Source organism: Meleagris gallopavo, chromosome 1 (genome assembly GCF_000146605.3).
Source record: "Meleagris gallopavo isolate NT-WF06-2002-E0010 breed Aviagen turkey brand Nicholas breeding stock chromosome 1, Turkey_5.1, whole genome shotgun sequence".
Lineage (NCBI taxonomy): Eukaryota > Metazoa > Chordata > Aves > Galliformes > Phasianidae > Meleagris > Meleagris gallopavo.
In genome coordinates, this window is record NC_015011.2 from 134464462 (window position 1) to 134486140 (window position 21679).

At 35.3% G+C, this 21679-nt stretch overlaps 1 protein-coding gene across 1 annotated transcript in view; it reads left to right on the top strand.

The window, feature by feature from the left end:
- MYO16 (myosin XVI) overlaps positions 1-21679 on the top strand; it is a 283366-nt gene that overhangs the window by 128512 nt on the left and 133175 nt on the right. Inside the window, 3 exon segments of the mRNA XM_010728547.3 lie at positions 35-140; positions 1723-1840; positions 6699-6846. Coding sequence (XP_010726849.1) covers positions 35-140; positions 1723-1840; positions 6699-6846 — 372 coding nt within the window.

Here is a 21679-nt window from a genome sequence, read left to right on the forward strand (position 1 = left end):
TCCGCCTTCTCTTTCTTTTCTTGTCATTTTACAGTGGAGAAAGTGGTTCTGGGAAGACTGAAGCCTGCAAACAAATAGTGAAGCACCTCACTTGTAGATCTAGCTCTGGCAGAAGTACCTTTGATGCAAAGATAAAACATGTAAGTAGCATTCTGAACGCTTGAGTAGAACAAGGCAAAAATCTGGTCTCTTTATATGCAAAGTCATTTGTACAGCAAGGAAAAAGGCACCTGCTGTGCAGAAATTTCATGTCAGAGGAGGCTTCTTTCCTGCCTTGACCTGAATGGTAGCAGGATTAAGTTCACATTGTTATGATGAATGGAAACTAAAAAGTGGAGTCCAGTTTTGTTTCTATGTATTTTAGTTATTTTGGAAAGCAGTGTTTCAGTGAATAGGAAATACAGTGTTATAAGGTACAGCCTCCTAATTATGTACTGACTGCCTATGGTAAGTAAATAAGTTTCTCTGTGTGGTTGTAGTGGTCTTTGTCCCATCCAAGAAGTGCTTGGACATCCAAAGTAATAGTATGTGAAACAGAAATTGGAAAGTTGTGGAAGATCTACAAGGACTGACTGAAATTATAGACTTGGTATTTGTGTATTAAATACGGAATAGGCAAGAGTTCTGAAATATTTGGTCAATCATAATTGATTTCAGTAGCAGAACAAATTATGTCCAATGCACACTGTGAAATCAGGTGAACCTGTTTTACATATCAGGTAAATTAGACTATATGCTAACACACTGTAGGTGTAAATTTTTCACTTGACTTGTAACTTTGTGAATAAACAATTGAAAACTGTATGTTTTGGATAGAAATGTGGGAGCAGTGAGAATTGGAAGGTATGGGAGTCCTGTCTTTGCTAAGACTTGTCTCCTGGCACAGTTTAAATCCCCACCAGGAACTCTGGCAATATGTACCAGTAACCATTCACAATTCTATATCTGCCCTGCTTTGCAGATGAAAGTGATGTAAATATGAACCCTACCATGTCACATACCATAGAGGTTAGAGTCCTAGTCTTGTTTAGTCAAGTAGTATAGAATTAGGCGCATGTTTCAATGACTCGTAATCAGTACAGATAGAAGAGAATCATCCCATATTAAGAAAAATGAGTTGCATTTTGTTTATAGAAGGATTCCTTGTGAATAGCTCAGGTGGGATAGCTGGCTTCAGACAGAGGAAGTAGGTGTAGCAGATCCCATCCAGGGGGAATCACATTATAGCTCTGCTTTATTTGCCTTTTTAAGGTGCTTTAATGAACACAATGACCTAGATTTGTGCTTGCTGCAGTTGCACATAGCACCGTTGGAAGTTACTGAAGCCACACTGGTCAAACCAGGTGCTGAATTAGCCTAATTTATGCAAATACACCCTGAATCTCAATGCTACAGGAGTGAAACCAAAATTAAGTTCACTAGTTTCTGCTGCCACCTACTGCACAAGTAGCTGTTTTAATTAATAGCACTGAAGGGTCTGAGGTTGGGCCCTTGTCTTTTCCCTTCCATTCACAGGTCCCACTATTCTGACAGCACTTAGGTGGGGTTTTTAAACTATTTTACTTTAATTTCTATACTGAAAAAAAATCTCTCAAGAAATCTGTTAAATTCCAAACTATAAAGTAGTCTTATTTTTTCTGTTACTGGTCCCAAACCAATTTCACTGACATTTATTGAAATATTTTCTTCTCTTGTCACTGTTTTACCATTTTTTTCTTGAAGGTAAACTGTGTCTTGGAAGCCTTTGGACATGCTAAGACACCCCTGAGTGATTTTTCCAGCTGTTTTATAAAATATTTTGAGCTACAATTTTGTGAGAAGAAAAGGACATTAATTGCAGGTAAATATTTAAAATGTCTAATGACTATTTTATGATTACTCTAGACTAGAAGGTGAGGAGTCACAGTGTGACATACAAATAGTTATCAATTACCTCAACTATGTGAAGAAGTGGAGTTTATGAAGTGTCAGAGGAACATGATTCATAGCACGTGAATCCACAGCTTGTCCGAAGTAGAGCAGTTCTTAGAGGGAGAGAGCTGCTGTGTGTAACCACCAGGTGGCAGAAAAACACAAGGAAAAAACTGACCACTGCTATTTCCTCTTCCATTTCCCAGGAATCAGTATTCCTCTTCGTGCCTGAGACTAAGCAAACTCTGACAGTTGTGTGTCACTTTACTGAGTAACATAAGTAATGAGCAGATTACTTTCTGCATTTGGAAATATTGTGGTATTGGGCATTTTAAGTATCCCTTAAGCTTAGCTGTTAACCTTAGGGCAGACAAAAAAGATATGCTTTCTAATAACCAAATTAGAAATTATTATAACTTTGAGCTTCCTCTGAGAGAACTAGGAATCATGCTGATGTTTCTTTCAGTTTGAGGTGAGAGCGTGGAGATAATGTCTGCTTTCACTGTAAGTGGGAATCTTGTAATTACCAGCACACGTTCATTAGTGATGAAAGTAGATATTGAGCAAATGTTCTGTGGATTCTGAAAATTCTGGTCACCTGAGCCAGTCTGGAAGAACTTTTATTTCTGGTCTCTGTAGGCCATCAAAAAGTTACTCTGTATTAAAATGAGAGGTGAGTGCAACTGTACACTGTTGCCTGCTTGCACTGATCCTCCTGGATAGCAAAGCTATGTGGTGGCACATTTTTGATCTGATTAACTTAGATTTCACTGGATAAACATTTCCAAAACTGCTCATTTTTAAAGAAAGTCATTGTTAATGTGTATTAGTATGTATATATATATTTTTTTTCTAAAAGTGTTATTTGAAAATATTTCATAGTGATAACTACAGTTTATTTTCTCAAGAATATTCAGTGTATCTTAGCAAGAATAAGCGAAAATATCTGTGTGAAAAATCAGTAGCACTTTCTTCAGTTTTGATTTACAGTAAAAATTTTCCCTTGATTGATCCATATGTAGCTTGTGCCATGTTATCCTGCTCTGAAACCAGAATGATGGTTTTTCTATGGTTTTTCTATGTACTGTGTCAACAAATTTCAGTATGTGAGCATTTCAGAAACATAAATGGCTTAATTTTTGTGGTACATCTGTACTAAGGTTAAGTCATTGACTTCCCCAGATGAGGATAGTGTGGAAGCCTGAATGTTATGTATTCAGCAAAATTTTGAGTGCTTCCCTTTCACTGAAAGAATCTGATTTTTTTTTTTCTATCATATTTGCTAGTTTAAGTCACAGCTTTTGTCTGCAAATGATAATGTGGAAACAGCTAATCAGAACCTGATGTCAGTTTTCTGATACACTGGTGCTGTGCCTTTATCGCTTTGAAACCACTGACACAGAAAGAGAAAACCTAGGGTTGAGTTAAGGCCATGAACAATATAAACAAATTGCTTATCTGCCCAACATTCTGCATATACTTAAGAACAGCATAAACTACTTAAACTAAATCTTAGGTAGCCAAAAGTTCCAAAATTTGTTTAAGAATGAGAAGCTACAGTACAGGAGAAAAATAAGTACATGTATATTGCGGTTGTTCATGCTGTTTAATTTTCACTGTAGGTGTTGGATTTTCTACTGCTATGCATCAGTTTTGAATGAAATTGCCCCTGACTGACATTACAGTAAATGAGAAAAGAATCTGGCATTTTGTCTTTGCCTGGTTTAAATCGTACTTAATGATTCTGTATATTTATTTGCAAGATTATTCGAGGCAGTATTTACTGTCTTGCACTGTTTAAGCATGAATGAAGAGTGTAAATATACAGAGCACCTGATTCTGCTGAGATAAGACTTTATAACTCATTTGAGGAAACTAGGCTAAGTATGTCTGAACTGTAAACAAAAATTCAAGTGACACGAGGCTGCCTCCAGCAAAGGGTTTAAACTCTTTAACAGACTGAGCTTTGAGGGAGAGGTCAAAACAGTTTACGTAGGAGGAGGCACACTGACTACATATGTACATTTTTATTATACAAGACAAGTTCAAGGTAGCATTCTTTGCATTTTAAGTAGAATTGGATCAACTTTGAAACAGCTTTTTGTTTGTGCTGAAGTTCTTTCATGCCTAGACCTTGTAAATGCTCTGACTTTTGTCATATAAGATTTTTTCTTGTAGAAGAAAGTCCTGTACACCTGCAGAACAGAAAGTTTGGCCATGATTTTCACTTGCAGGCTTGTTTTGGTCTTTATTACAAACACTGCCATGAGGTTTTGAAAGAAAGAGTGGAACTCTTGAGTGTGGTTCTGCTAAAAGCCATAAGAGTCATCCAGAGAGGTTTGTGCCTCCTTTGACTCTGGTTTGTGATCAGAAACCCTGCAGTATTATGCTGAAATTAGACTTCTCTTGTGATAAGTAGCTTTATGGTAAGGTACCTTCCATTGCTTTCATCCAAACAAGTGGAGAAAATATAACCCAGATTAAGTCACTGTTCATTGAGGCTGAGTACAGTAAGACAGTGGGAACTAGTAGAAAGTGATACATCAGAACGAATTTAGAATAATCTACAGACCAGTGGTTTATTCTAAAATGAGCTCATACATAACAGTACTTGAAGACGCCAAAATATCGTAATCATAAGCAGCGCTGCATGCCCATTACACAGTAGTGAAACAAGGATTACATACCTATTTCCAGAAGTAAAATTGATGTTTTTATTTGGGAAAGAGAAGGACAAATGATCCCTCACGTAAGTTGGCTTAAGTCCTGAGATGAGTGGCAAGGCCTCTCTGTGTTTGCAAACATTTTTGATCAATTAAAAAAAAAAAAGTTTAAAACATGATTTTCCTTTTTTGATGTAAGAAAGACTGCAGCCAGCTAAATTCTCTGATGTATTTTTGTACCATGTTTCATCTAGGAAATTTTGAATCTTACTATTTAGCAGTGGCTGTGTTTAGCAACAAAGTTTTTGAGAAAGCAATATAGTTTCAAAAAATGCATAGCTCGAAGATTTCACTGGCTACATTTTCAGAACGGGGTCTGCTTGCTGACTGCAGCTACTCAGTAGGTTGTCTGATCTGTTAGAAGTTTCCTTGTACCTGTAAGTATAGCAGACATTGCACAAACATGACAGACTTTGCTCTAGAACTCCATTATTTTTCTGTTTTATTTCGCATAGATTAAATAACATATCATTATTTGTTATAGGAAGGCTGTGATAATTTTCTTTCTGAGTTAATTTAGTTTCATTAAGATGATTCTTGCTGATCAGAAATTCAGCAATTCATAACAGCTGTTCCTAGTGCTGGAGATGCTAACTGAGATGAACTGTATTTAGCCTTATTGAAGTGGGGTGACTTGAAGTAGCTGGAAGGTGCTGAATTAATCTCTGTAATCTAAATAAGTGGTGTTGCCCATCATTAAAGTCAACTGTATTAATTAATCAGATGAGTTCCAATATATATTTTCTTGCTTTTATTAACCAGTGAATACTGAAAACATCTGAGTGATAGTTATGAAAGCCTTAGTGAAGACATTTGCACAGAAGAAAAAGTGATTGAGGATTAGTAAGAGCCTCTTTTAAAATTAGTTGATGGTAGGGTAAGAAATAAGATACAAGAAGAATAAAAGATATTTCAGTGCTTCCCATCTTTAGAAATCTTTAAACTCCAACTCTGCCTTCAAAATTCCAATCCCTCAGGCATTTGAAGTTGTAATTCTGGATATATTGAGAAATGCAGCATTTTTGACTGCACTGAATACTGAGTGCTACTTTATGCTTAATCACAGTTTTCTTCAAGAAAAGGGAAAGAAAAAAAAAAAGCTAGTGGATGCATATGCCAGTGTTTGTATTACTGAGCATGCAGCAACTGCTTGTATACTTGGTCATTATCCATACCATTGGAAGATATGATTTAATACACTTCTATATTCTATGTTTGCATGATTTCAAAAATATAGCTCCTCTTTGCTGAGAAGTGCATTTTAACCTCTAAACAACAATTTTTTCTAGGATAGAGGTGCTCACTAACACCCTGTGAAAGCTCTGCTGTATTGCAGGGATTGAAAAGCATGTAGATGCAGCATAGTGTGCTGCAACCTTGTTGGAAGTGCCTTTTTCAAAAAACTTAGTGAGCATGGAGTTATGTATGATCCTATAAGCAACGTTTCCGTAGCAAATCATGGTTGAGTTCTTCCTCCTTCCCCTTCCTTGCAGATGTGCTGATTCATGTGGCTTTTCATATGGCAAGCTCATCATAGCCCTTCTGGAATACACGTCTTTCCCCAAGTATTGGCTAATGGGCTTGCTGACAACCATGCAATTTGTCTTGTTGTAGCCATCTAGAAGTTAGGTGGCTAATCTATACTATTATGATGAGCATTCTTGATTGCCAAGAGAGAAAAAAGAAATGGATCCATGGACCATTTTTTCCAGGACGTCTTGAATCTTTCTTACATCTTTGTTCATTAAGAGGGACCTTGGAATTCTCAGATTGCCACACTTGGGTGAGATTACTAATAGGTTTTCTCCTAGAAAATCTTGCCAAATATGGCAACTGGTTCTCTAAGAAAATGAAACTAATTTTAATAGAATTAGGATTGTATATATGATCCTATATAGAAAATCATGGTACTACAAATGGTAGTATTTTTTATATCATACAAACCTCAGACTGCTTTATTAAAATATTTTCCATTTTTCAGTATTGCAGTGATGAATGGTTTAAAAAATATGAGTATAGAGCAATCAAGATAACAATGAATTTATTTGTTTGTTTCTTAATCAGCTAGAATTTATACGTACATGTTGGAGAAGTCTCGTGTCATTATGCAACCTCTCAACCAGAGTAATTTTCATGTTTTTTACTTGATGATGGATGGTCTATCTGCTGAAGAAAAATACACTCTGTACCTCAGTAATTTGTCTACACACAGGTAGGATAACAGCTTTATATTTAGTATTAATGTTTTACATATTTTAACACCTTCGAGCTGGTGAGGTAGATCCTTTCTCCAGTTGTTAACATTTGTATTCTAAATCATAAATGATCTCTAAAGTTATTTATTATCAAGTACATGTCCACAAGGATTTCATTGTGCAGCATGTGTCTTGTCTACTAGGATTATTGCCATAAAGAACGAAGAAGAAGGAAACTTCTCAGTTCTTTGATTTATTCTTCCATTTTTTTGTGGACTAGAGTTACTTTTCTCCTCTCTTTTTCTGATGAAATATTTTGTCTTCAGGGAAGGCTATGTCAATAAAATAAGACTTTTCTTCTGGAATGTGTTGATTTTGGTGAGATTTCACCATAAGTAAATGCAAATTCAGTTTACTTCATGTTGTTATGAAGAAAGAAATGAGGTTTTGACTGCTTTGAAACCAGGAATAGGGTTTGACATCCAACACCTAAAATTAGGTCTTTGTGTCTCTGTGTGAGTTGATTGTCTTGGCTTGCAGTGAAATTCAAAGGTGATTGAGTCTGTATTCAGCTGTATGTAGATTTACAAGTGGATACGTGTTTCGGGTAAACAACCACATCTGTGGATTCGTAAACTGTACTTCCTGCTTAATGACAAAGATCGGTGTATAGACGTCTAAATGTAGTATCTCTAAGGCTGAATATACACCAAATGTTTGATACACAAAAAGTTTGAATAAGAACTTGTTGAATTTTTCAGGAATTCTGAGGATATCTTGAAATTTATTAATTCAGATTCTTTTGGAATGAAAGCATATTCCTGAATTAGACCATTTGGGCTTGTAAAGAGAAAGATACAGCATTCATTTTTGCAGAAAAACTGTTACTTGATTCTGATCATATGTTAAACATTAATCTTTAGGCTACTGTTGTCAAGTAATGTTTTAATCTGTTAACACATTTGATTTTATACAGGATAGTATAATGTGCTTACTTTGAGGTAACCTGAAGCTAAGTTGCTGTACTAAAAACATCCCAGTTCAAAGGAGGAGGAGAGTATTAAATTCTATGGTTTTAATCTTTTGAAGACCAAAAGGGTTCTGATCTTTACTTTATTGCTCTTTTAGCAAAAGTTTTTTGGAATCACTCAGTTTATTCAGAAAAAAAAAAAAAATTACGTAGTTTTGCAAGAAGATTTAACAGGAAAGAGCCTAGCTAAAACATGAATAATTAGATTCACATGAACAAAGCTTTATCTGATGAGGTATTTGATAAGCATCTAAAAAAGAACAAAACAGCATTTCTAAATATATGTCTGTACAGTAAAGTGCCAAAGCTCTAGAAGTAATTTATAGCTTAAAATTTGCATAAAGCTGCTTTTTATCAATAAAGCTTTGCTTTGGCTTCATCAAGTAGATTTTATCTTGTATGATTGAGAGTTCAAGCCAAGAATTTCTTTCCTTAGATTCTTGGGAATAAGAGTTCAGTGGGAAAGATTTTTCTCAATTAATGGAGTTAAACAAGGGGGAAATTTCTACTGTGACAAACTCATACATGAATCAGGAAGGGAGAATTTGGCTTCTGTTACTGGTTCGTGATTTCTGACAGTGCAATTTTGATGAGATCATATCGTTCTGGTAACATCAATAAGTGAATTGGCTATGTTTTCTTTAAAGAAGTGTAATCTTGACTCTTAAACCAATTTTAATTAGGTAATAAAACTTCTGAAATTATAGATGGTTCATAACCAACGGCTTTTTAAAAATTTTCTGTTCTCTTTACATTGTTTAAATTTGCAACTTGAAGTAGAAGATTAGACAATCTTAATAAATGATGTCTGTTAAGATCACAAGACTTTTTTTGTGGTTTGCTTAAGCCATTGCAATAGGAAAATGAGATACAGCATTGATTTTACATTCTCATTTTAAAGGAAAGTACCAAATTAATATAATTGATACTGGTTAAGTTTATACTTGATGCTACAAAATGTAAGAGGTAGTTCATGTGCAAAGCAACTTACAGAGCTCAATTAAGAGCTGATGTAAATAACATAAAGGGGAAATCCCTCCCCTTTGGAGTCACTGAGAATTTCAGGCTGGGGTTTCACCCAAGAGGGAAGTTTAATAGGTGTTTAATAGGTTAAAATTCCATGGTACTTGATGCTTTCCTGAGAGGGATGCTGAGCTCAGAAACTTCAAGTCATGTGCTTGCAAATATAATGACCATTAGGGCAGCATGTGGTGAACAGGACTGGGCTGTGTTCTACTGAGCCAAATATAGCTCAGTGAGCCATACAGATCTGTGTATGGAGGGGTATGTTTCCTGCTGTGTCTGCACGTGGATCATGATGGATAAGGATAGAAACATTTTCTGAAAGGTAAGATCGCTACTCAGAATTGAGCAAGGGAACCATGTCAGATACAGTCTCCAAAGGGCAAGTCAAGGCTTTTTTCTTAACAGCTGCACTTCTGAATTCATTATATTCAGAAGCTGATTTAATCAGCAGATCCTAGATCAAAATTTCCAAAATTTCTGTTAACTTTGTGTATTTCAAAAGAACTGCAGAACTTTATTTTGCCAATTGCATGCAATATAGGAGATGTTAGGGATTTTAAGTTATATTCTTGATTTACTCTTGATTTGTTCTTTTGTCTGTCTTTTTTTGAGTACAGATATTGTGCTATTACTGTAAGCATTGCTCTTCTGGCACGTGAAGTTTGGGCTTATCGGTAGAGTATGTACTACCTTAGTGACAATTCTTGCAACCAAAGTGAAACAGAGAGGTGACAATGCTGATAGGTCAGTTTGTAAGTGGTCTTCAAGTCTGGTGAAGAAAGGGTGCTACTCAGAGTGATTAGACAGAAAAGAAAATAATATGGGAAAATTCTTACAGAAGAGAGTTGAAAGATCTTCTTATATTGCTTTGGATCAGTTATTTTGTATTTTCATTTATGCCCCAATGCTATAGTGTATAAATAACAATAATAGAATATTTTTGTGTAATAGGTATAAGTACTCAAATATACTGTCATTGAGCTATCATGTTGTCACATTTCTATATGTATATTAGAGACTGAAAGTAGCTTAAGGCTACTTACAGAAAATTGTTCCAGAAAAGATGGTTCAACCTGATGTCAACATTTTTGGTTGCTAGTTTTCCTAATTAACTGTACTGTTCAGGCTTCTGATAGGCAAACTGATACCATTCTCTCAGCCCTGCAAGTTGATACTGATGTAGGGCCAGTTTTCAATCCTCCTTTGTAACGTCAGGTCTCTGCCACCCAACGTGTATAGGTTCACTTATATTGTTTGTAAATAAGCTGTGTGGGTAAAAATGAACAACTTCAGCCTGGGGAAAATATAAATATACAAACTCATGTAGCAACTGGACTCTGGTCAGGGAATTCATTTTGTGTTTGTAGCTCAGGCTGTGCTGTTTCCAGGTGTGAAAAAGTTTTCCTTTCTCCCACAGCAGAAAGTACACTGCAGTATGTGCTCTGCCTGCCTGTGTTTCTCCCACTCTTTAAAAGCAGTGGAACTTATTTGCCACAATAGCTGTAAATCAGGCCACAGAAATGATTTTCTTCTACTGGTTTTCAGAGAAGGTCCCAATTCACTGTCAGTGAGAAAACTTTACATTAATTTCATGCAATTTTAGTGGAGTGGTTGAATTTCTCCTTAGAATTGAAACTGATCAGGACCTCTTTGCTTGATCACTGAGGAAATCATCCCCCACTTAAATGGTAAAGTTTGGATTTCACAAGGACTTGGACTAAACAGCAAGGGACAGTGAATGAGACACTAAATGCAAGACTTTGACTTTTCTCTGTGTGTTTCTGAGACCCCTTTTCTAACAAGAGCATATACAATGTGTGCAAAATAGGATTATTCTGGGATCATCCACATAGATCCCCAGTCTACCGTTCCCTCACACACAAGAGCTCAAGATTTCAAGATAGTGTGTGGCCACTAACCCCGATTTTCCCCAGTTCAACATAACCTGGGAGGTAGCCTTTATTTTCTAATTGCTGGTGATATAAAACCAGGATGACATTGTGTATTTCCCTGTCTTCCTTCTTTTTTCCCTGTCTTTTTATCTTCAGATGCCACAGTTGATTGTCCTCTCATTTAAAAATAACAGTGAGAAATATTCATCTTGAGCATTGTTTAACTGTTTTCCACGTCTGTGTTGTTTGTCTACAGATGTAGCTGTGGCAGTGTAATGATGCGAGGCAAATTCACAGAAGAGCTGTAAAAATAAATATTTTAGATACATTCAAGTCCTCTGATGTGCCATTCTTTTTCCTTTTACTCAAGTCTGATCATGTTTTTCCCCATAGATATTTACTTTGATTTAAACTTACAGTGCCCCACAAAGCCTGGCATAGATTTTTATTCAAATGTGGTTATTATGCAATACCAATTTGATCTGATTGCTTTGTAAATTAACTGTTGCTTGTATCTGTACCTGATGACTAGTGGGAAATCCAAACAGGTGTTAGACCTGTCTTACAGATTTGGTTGGATCTAAATATTATGAATGAAATAGCTAAATCTGGAAGGGTTTAATTAGATTTTCCTGCGGGTCATAGTCCTGCTTGAGTAATAATTTCCATATGAAGCGCCAGGTTATGTCACCTTACCAAAGTGCTGATAGACTTTGTGTGCTGAAGTATTTGTGAAGAGTTTTGTGTACCAAAATTCTCAGTCTTACCTCATTAAAGTCCAGTGTTGAGGATATATAAGCTTCACTGTTGAGGTTCGTGTTTATTGACAGAATAAAGCTCCAGGCAATTAGAAAAGTGGCATTCATTGTATTTAAATTTAGATGGAAGGTAAAGATCGCACTCAGGTTCCTCAGCTGTCTTTCATTTTCCATTGCATATGTACATGTATAGGAGGTAAGGAAAGCTGTGACAGGAGAGTCTAGGCTTATTATCCCTGCCAGCTGCATGCCTATGGGTGGGAGGTTTTCTTGGCCATGTCTCCTTTGTAATTCATCTATGCAAATAATAGCAGACTATCATTTTTACTTTTCTTTCAATATTGTTCCTTTTTCACTCTTGAACAGTTTTATTCTGCCTCCCTTAAGTTGTGAGAGTCCAGCGGTATTTCCAGGATTTAAGCAATTCCTTGTAATGGATAGAGAGGAGCCAGGGCGGGTTCCTCTGCACTAAAACACAAACCAAATCCTTGAAGTTTGAAAGGGCACCTGATGTTTTACAAAGGATAAGTCAAAGACTGGGTGACTATATATGGGTGATTCTCAAAGGCAGTATCTGAAATTAATCATCTTGCCATTGTCATACTCCAATATACTTTTTTTTTTTTTTTTTTGTCAATGAATACTAATTAAATGTTAATTTTCAGGGTTTTTTTTTTAATCCTGGAATTATTACCTTTTTGTCCTGGAATTTTTTTCTTGCCCAAAGTCTGGAGCATGCTGACAGAAAGCAATCCATCATTTACATATCCAAGCTCAATTGTAATTCATGTCCAATACAATTTCATTCTTTCTTTTCTTTTCTTTTTTTTTTTCCTGCTTTTAATCACTTTGCACAACAGTTGAAGGATTTAGAGATGAATCTCAGATTGGTGTAAAAAAATCTTACAAATATTTTCTGCAGTCATTAGTATTTTTTTTAGTCTTGAAGGTACACTCATGTTCTCCAAAAAGCCTATGTTTCAAGTATTTGAATGCATACAAGGCAGTGCAGTGGTACACATAGTGCAAGCTATGTTTATTAGCATGCAAAGGGCCATTGGCATTTAAAGATTTTTCAGTCATGTTTGACAAATTTTCTAATGAGATAATGGAAGAAGACTCAGAGTGAAAGTGCAGCTCTAAATCCAGTTTGCAAAAATTGAGGAAGTTAATTTTTATTGCTCCATCAATGAAGATAATCTGTACAAAATTCTAATGTTGTTGAAGTTTTTCTATGATCCCAGATGACAAGTATAAAATTCTTCAGAGGTGAAATCGATGCAGTGCCATATATGGGAACATGCATCCTTAAAGCAGCTGGTGACAAAAATAACTTTGGTAGAAGTTTTGATGAGAGATGGAGGATTGTAACAGCTGTACAAATTTACAGAGATGTTACTGACAGTCAAGAATAAGAAATAAATAATTTGACTAAATATGGAAAGTCTAAAAAATCACTTATTTCATTCAATTTTTTTTTTCTGTTCTTCACGTTATTAGTAATATATGCAATGCTTGACACTTTGTTTCCTATAAGTTAACACGTATCCAAGCTAAATCAACTAATTTGTGTTTTCTCTCTGGAAAAAACAACAACAATGCCAATACAAATAGTATTTCAATTTGCACCAATTACCAAAACTCAAATAAGTTTCAGTATCACTAAATATTAAATCACAAATAGAATATAATTTGCAGTCCTTTTTTTTTTCCCCCTTCAAAATATAAAAATTGGAGAGAATCTTTTAAAGCGCCTTTCTCCCCAAATTGCCTAAGGGTATTTTTTCTTTCTGATAATTGTAGTATTTCACAGTTTACTTGGAGCTTGAACAAAATAATAAGATAAGCTACCTTTTAAGATTTCTGTATTCTAGAGAACTAAACAATATTGAAAACGTGGTTTTTTTTACAGTGATTTTTTTGGCCATTTTTAGTTCATGTGTGTAGTCAACTTCATTGAGAACTCTTTGAAAGGTTTTTGGTTTAGTTCTGTTCTTTTTACCTCCTTTGCTGCCTTCTTACACAGGATGAAGGACTGCTTACATCTTAATTCTAAGCCACTGTTGTACTCAGATGAAACGACTTAAAAACAAATTTGCCATTTTTTTTTTTTCTTCTTCTTCTTCTTCTATTTTTAGAAGAACAATTTTAGAAGGAGCAATTCAAGTAAATTCTAATTTCCAAAAATGGATTTCCCTGGAAGGCCAGGGCCTTTTTGGTGTCTCATGTTGACAAGATATTCTTGAATAGGTATTCAAGATATTCAGACATTCTTGAAAGTGGAAGTGTCAAGTTTTGCTTAAGCTGTGGCAAGATTATGGAATTCTGCTGGAATTCATTCTAGTACAAAAAGTGTAAGGAATAGGTAAAGTACAATGCAAAAATGAAAACAGATGTTTTTCTGTTTGTTTTTTTTTTCTTTTGTTTGACAGCACTCAAAGGCAAAATCTGTCACAGAGTTAACTAGATCAATCTATGCCTGTGACAATTTGTTTGTTTTTAACTGTGTGTTAATAAGAAATGTTAAAATTATACACTTCAATCAGTTCCATCTTCGTAATATCATTTACTTATATTTCAGCTGTCTAGTGAAAAGCTTTGACTGTTAATGCTTGTTTCTTAACTGTTGTCATACAATAGTACTGTGAAAATCTGATACACAGTCAGTGGTACTATTTTAAGGACAAGATCTGTAGGTTCTGACTGAAGTGAGGCAATTCCATTTACTTACATTCCAGTGAGGTCTGACAGCTAAACTACACCATCTGGTTAGTAGGAAGCTAATTCAGAAAGAAACAGGTTTAAACTTGCTTCTGTGAGTTTTACATCTATATAACATGGAAATGTTTAACATCAAAAGTCTCATCTAAATCTTCTCTGTCCTGCTTTGCTTTGCTTACTTTATTTGTTGCATTCCATTTATTCTTTTCCTCTTTGTTTTCTATTTACTAATGTACATTTTTTTTAATGATTTTTTCTTTTTTTTAGTATTGAACCTTCTCAATTGAGTGTGCAACATATTCTAGCAAAATGTGCCTTCATATTTCACTTAATTTTCCCCTGCCCTCATAAATTCGATCTTTACTTCCCCAGCCAACTAAACTACTAGTATTATTTACCCCAGTACCCCTCTACTCAGTTTTCCTTTGTCTTCCTTATTAGTGCATATTTTGTGAGTAAACCACATTCATGAAATTATTCAACTTGTTTTATTATTTTCCTTTCCCAGAAGTGAACAACCAGAATTCAACCAAAAGAAACATTTCTCCCCTCTCTCTCTTCCTTGTCCTGTTCCTTCTTTGAAATTCCGGCTTCGTTAATTTCTTAGAGCGTGATTTTCAAGCACCAGTGTTGTTCTTTCCACTTCAAAGATGGAAGGGTTGAGAGGCAATGCCAGTAATGGCTGACATCTGTGGTGATCTATTATGCAGCATAGCAGTAATCAGGACTGACTCAACTTGGTTTTGTTGAGGATGGACACCAGAAAATCTACTGTACGTTGTCTTAAGATATATCTTCATCTTGTAAAGTGCTATTGCTATTGATTCCACTGTTGAATTTTATCTGAATCTAATGAAATCTGAATTTTTCAGATATAACAGGGATCAAAAAATTCAACAAAGTGTAACTAAGTTTAGGGGATTTTTGCATTGAACATTGACTTTTTTTTTTATTACTCGGTGGTCTACTTCATCTAGTTTTACTTATTTACCTAATTCACTTCTGTTCATCTAAGTTTTAAAACCAGTCTCTTTAGATTTTAACAGAAATTAAATGGAATCCTAAGCAGTGCATTAGTTTACAGAACAAATTTCTCTGTGTTTTTTAGCAGGGCAGATATGATGCCTGCAACGTGTAGAAAGAAACTTACTCCCTAAAATTATCTCTGTATGCCTTGATATTAAGCAAAAAGCTAATTACAGTGTGTGGTACTTGGGGATAAGTTTAATTCTTTATCTTTCTGAAAACTAACTCAATTTCATCTAACTTAAACCCTTTATCTGAGATATTTATGGATCTTTACATCCTACATCACACATTTCTAGGAGGTATCATTGCAACTACATTAGATATAATTGGGATCACAGCTCAGGTTTTCAAAACAAAACTGGAATATTTATGTGTGTCATCTGCTTTATTTTGCAAATTAAGTGCCCATTTCTCGCCCTGTTTACAGATTCCTACACCTCATGCATAAAGTTTATGTCTACATTATTAACTTTGACAATATTTGTTTTGAGTATCTGGCTATATAGTTGTTTTGGCTGGTTCATCCTGAATTTGGGGTTAGTTGCATATGCACAGGAATGCTTACACTCTAATTACATGTCAAGATATCCAAAATAGTATTTTTCAACTTGAAAGCAGAGGTACCTTAACCTTGGATTTTGATGTTTAATTTATTTATTCCAGTTCTGTCATTAGCTGTATATTATAGCATTACTGCATTATTCCCAAAGGATCCTTTAAGAAAATAGATTTCCAATGATGGTTGGTAATCATTAATTTACATGAAATCCAAGAATAATTTTTATTTAACAAAACAAAGATAGTAAAATAAGTCTTACACTTAGCTCAGTGTCTTTGTCTTGGTCCCAAGTGGGCTTGTTACTTGTCTGGCTTTTAGAATAAATGCTATAGAAATTCTGCTTTGTTCAGGAGCATAAATCTGAAACTCATATTCCTCTGGGTATATTCCTTCATCTGATGTTAACAAACCCTTCTTCATTGTATTAATCTTCATACATATTGATTGAGTGGTGGCTGAGGGTGTGCTGCACTCCACTGACAGACTTTCAGAGATAAAGAAATCATTCATTATGATTACCATTCTTTTCATCAATGTTTTTTTCTCTAACTCGTAATTCTAACAAGTCTAGGTTGTAGAGCTAACAAGATGTAAATAACAAAATGAGATGTTTTCAGGAATAAATTGTACTTGTAGAGTGTTACAGTAAAACCAAGGCAATCCTCTCTGTGTTTCTATATAAAGGAACACAGATATTTAATATTTTTTGATCTTTTACATTCTCATGGTTCCATAAGCTGTTCGGAAAAGAAAAATAAGATTGGATCATATAAAACCACTTTGACTTTTGTCTTTTTATAGCTGAAGCGAGTTTACTTCCTCAGGTTTAGTTACAACCTACAAACTTGCATTTCTACATTTGACTTGGCATAATAACTGGCGTGATAACATTTGCTATTACTTTAATTAAGAGAGGCTTTGTCTTTTTTGTCTCTATGGGAGTAAGCATGATACAGAAACACTTGCAAAAAATAACATCAGAATTGTATGTCTGTGGCATGGAAAAAAGTGAGTGAGAGGCAGCAAAAATGGAATCTGTTCAATCCAAGAGAAAAAAAAACAAAATTAGTAATTAAGACTACCAAGATCTATAGAGTACAGTGAAAACAGAACATACTTCTGTCTTAATTTTAACAGAAAATTAGATGTGCTATAAAACAGTGTTTTGAATAAATTTCTTGAAGTGAAGGAAGAAAAATGTGAGTTTAAGTATTATATGAACCAGATGACTTTCCAGTTTTTTGTGAATTCTGTTGATGAATACCTTACACTTTAAAGTTACTGGGCCACGTTCAATCTTTTGTTAGAAATAAAAGTCCTCCAGAGAGCTGTGCAAGTTATAAATATATCTTGAGGCTAAATTTGGTGCCCTGTTGAAGAAATTACATGCTGACTGTTAAGGTAGCCCACCAGTATTTCACAACAGACTGAAAATGGTTGTACCTCCAAAAGGTGAAATTGCTGCAGAAACCCTACTTTAAAAAGTAGATGTGATTACTCACTTATAAAAATTGTAGAGGAGGTCATTTGGCTTTTAGTTTAAGCACAAAATATGTCTCTGCACTTAACTAGCTTGCTAATCATCCCCTATGTGGGGGGAGATTCAATGGATCCAGCTCCTCAAGCCACTTAGCTATTACATTTCATGTATCTGCAACAATAATATCATTCTGCAATTTATATTCTAAAGTTTTTCCTAAAATCATTCTGATACAATTACTGTTGATGAATTTCCAGTCAGAAATAGGTCATTTAATAAATTGTTCGTAGCGTACAGCAACCTCAACCATTGGACGTGTCTCATCTCAACTTGTTAGATACAAGAACAGTGATGCCTCACAGCATGGTTTGAACTGGCTGTATCTTTGATATTATGAACTTTGAACTATGCTATGTTACTCTTTCTCACTCTCTCTCAGAAGGTTAAGCAAGGTCAACCCAGCGTAGCCTGGTTTTCTTCCCTTGGTTCTTTCATGAGTCATAGCTCAAAATCACCTCTACGCTACAGTTAAATCTGATTGTGTTGAGTTGGTGCCATTTGCAGTTTCTTTTGATTCCTCCTGAAACTGCATATAGATCTTTTAGTAGTTATAATGTAATTACTCACTTTGAGTTTTGACAGCCTATGTGTAGCCAAAGTCATAAGAATGTGTTAATTGAGTGCTAATAACCAGAAGTTGTTAAGATCTCAGTTTTATACCAGTCATAAAAATGGTAGCTTCATTAGTCTTGGCTTCTAAAATGATTTTATGCATTTTAGTGCTGGACAGAAGAGTCTGGGAGTATCCTGTGCTATACCACCATCAGCCAGACAGTCTATGAATATTCCTTGTTTGGAGGGGGTCTTCTCTCACTCTTTCGCTTTCTCTTTCTTGTTCACAACACATCTCTTGAAATCACAGGACAAAGTATAACTGCTGTGGCTCACTCCAGTACACCAAAAATCATATGAAACTTGATATATTTAGTTGATATCAAAGGTAAGCAATGTAGGCTCAAGAACAGTTTCAATAGTTTTTATTCACTTTTGATTAGCAGTCAAAAGATTTAAGTTAGTGCAGTTTTCGGGGGATCTGTAATGATTTTCACACATATGCTAGAATATCTAACATGGGTGAGCTGCATTTTTACCAAGTCTGTGCAAATAGCGCCCAGGATCAGACAAGTAGATACACTGGGGAGGTCTAACTGGGAATAGTTTGAAATGTTTCAGAGAAGAAACATATGCAGGCTCTGTGCTAATAAGGCCTCTGCTCATCTGAGATGAAGCTTCAGTGTTTCTTGAATATTAGTAACATAAGTGAGAAAATTGTTAGAAGAAATCCAAAGAATGATGCAAATCAAGGAAGTCCTCTAAAATAAAGAACTCAGTAGAAAATTTCTACTGACTAAAATGATGTAAAACTGCACTGAAACAATGCGCAAATACCATTCAGAGACAAAATGTGTTTGTAACAGCATTTAGAGAGAAATGTAATTTCTGGCTAATGAAAAATGCTTCTAATTCTAAATTCTGCTTTAAACTTTATGAAATTTTACAATAACCAAGTCATTAAATGCGTAGAAATCAGTTTACCAAGATGGTATTACAGCTTAGTATTAAACTTAGACAGAAATTGCAGCATTCATTTTGACGTGGGTTGACTAACACCAGCTTCACGGTGAGGATTATCAAGACAAAAAACAGTGCCAGCCTCTTGGAGAAAAAAATCTAAGGCCTTTCACAGTAAAATGAATCATGAAAATGATGTTAATAAAAGGCAAAATTATTATTTAACAGAAGAAATTGTTGGGAAACAACTGGGGATTGAAAATATCACGAAAATTTTGCAATAATGAATAGAACACAGAGAATGTCTTTATGATCCTCTTTTGATAATTTTTTCCTATTGAAACCATTGTTATGTTGGGCTTTATTTTCTATCACTTTCCTGTCCCAAACACAAGTGAGTTAAAACTGCTACTGCAAGGGAGTGTATCCTTATATACTAATATTTCTAAGGATTTATTTGTGTTTGCTTGTGAATCACCTGTCTCCTTTTTCAGGTGCAGTTAGAGAAATAAGATTTACTGTTAAAGATGCATATGCACTTTCTTGTATCTGCAGTACTTTCCCACATTTTCATCATGTTCTCAGTGATTGCTTTCCCACTATATTTTAATAATCTCTTTTATGTATACTTGCCATATTTCTGGGGCGAAATCTTCTGTTAAACAGGCCTCTTCAATCACATAACAGAATTAAGAGGACTGGAGCAACTTCCAGTAAAACATGTACAACGATTAACTGAACTTCAAATATCTTACAGCATCAGGTTGATCCTTGAGTCAAAACTGGGACAGGGAATGTATTATCCCATCATGAGGTTCTGTAGAGCATGTTTTTCAAACGTGCAGTTGTAACGCTCTCCAATCTTTTCCCTTTCCAGCTTCCCACGTATCTGAAAAAACAAAGGGGTATTCCAAGGCATAATTATTCTGCTTTTGTCTTTCTTTTGTGTTTCTTATTGTTTTATTATTTTATTTGAGTTTAGATTGTTTATTTTATTTTCAAAACACTGTAACTTCTCTATGGAACTAAATGGTACAAACTGCAAATCTCTGTGTGTAATTACAGTGTGATTTTAGCAGTAAGATTTGACGTGGAGTCTTTTTGTCCTATTTAGATGTGCAAGCCATGGAAGTATGGAGGTAGATCTGTATGTGTTTTTGTTTTTTTTTTGGGAGGGGGGGGGAAGTTCTTTTATGCAGTGTAAATTCAGTGTAACATAAATAACTTACTTATATGTGGCTCTTTAATCAAATTCTTAATGTGTCACCTGCAAAATTTGCTTCAGGTTCACTGAGCATACAGCTCATTTGTGTCTAGTACTCACTGCCTCAGGAGAGATAAAGGGAAGCAACCTGGGAGATTGAATGTCAGAAGCAGATCGTTCATGAATTTTCATCCAGCCTGATTTTACTGGCAGGGCTTAAAATATGGCAGAGAAACACCTACACACATCCACCCTGTTGCCATTGCTGTCAGTCTTGCCTGTGGGGCCAGGGCAGGGGGAGGTGGGAGCAGTCGTGCCTTCCCCTTGACTGAGCTGTGCGCCTGGTATCATGGGATTTCTGACTGAGGGAGAAGCAGGTGCCTCTGTTTACATCGGGGTGATGGTCACTAATGGTTCAGTGTACACAAATATATACATATTTACTCCAGAAATAAGAATATTCTTGCTTTGTAGAACAAGTGGATAAAGTTAGGTACTGTACCAACTTGTGTTCGTGTAGTGTATGAGAGTTTCTTAGCCAATGACAAGTAAATAATTGTTAGCAATTATTTATATTATGCTATATTAAAGCTTCTTAAAAATGTCTCCTCCCTGTTCTGGTATTAAATAATGTATAAATCAGTATTTCAAAAGCAACTTGTGACTTGGATGACCTTCACTTTTTTGGCCAAGGTAGCAAAAGGGATCTCTCTGTTCACAATTACTTGTTTAGTATACGTGGCTGAATACACACAGCCATACCTTCATATGCAGGAGGAAGAGGGCTTCTCATAAACCAACTCATCTAGAGACTGCAATGATATGAAATCAGTTTGAATTATGTTAGCAATGTTTTAATTGGATACTAGTGAAAGTTACAAGCAGGTTCTCAAAGCACTTATTTGAATTGTAGATCTGATACTGTGGCTCTTAACCCAGTAAGCTTTATTTAATGAATCAGCATTAAAGATGTAGCCAACACTGGTGGAGAAATCCCTTGGGGCTCATAAACTTAATGACATTTACCTGGCAACTAGTGCCAAAGTAAGTCTGAACAGGGGAGTACAAAATAACTCTTGATGGTAGGAGCGAAGTTCATACATAATTTCTGAAGCATTTCAGGACACGGATTGGACCAGTTTGCACTTGCATGCAGACTGACTTATTTCCTTTACATGTTCATCAGTCATCAGTACTTGCTATTTCTTTATTATCACCATCTTCATTACCGTCATCATGCTTGTTCTTTAGTGTGTATTCAACTCTGAAGTTGTACTGATAAAGTGATTGTGATCTCCTGAGTGATTCTGGCCCATGAAATACTGAACAATAGGAATCAGAGAAACAGACACTGTAATGTATGCTGCCATTCTTATTTCTAATAATTTCATCAGGGCTGTAAAAAATCCTATTTTGAGTCACTCCTGTTGTGCATTCATTTTTTTTTTTTCTTGAATTAAATTATCCCGGATTTACATTTTCATGGCAATTTTAGAAACAGAGGCTGGAGTTTCTGATTAAAGTCTATTTCACAGGAATATCAAGACAATTGAAAAAAAAAATGCATGCTTGAGTTTAG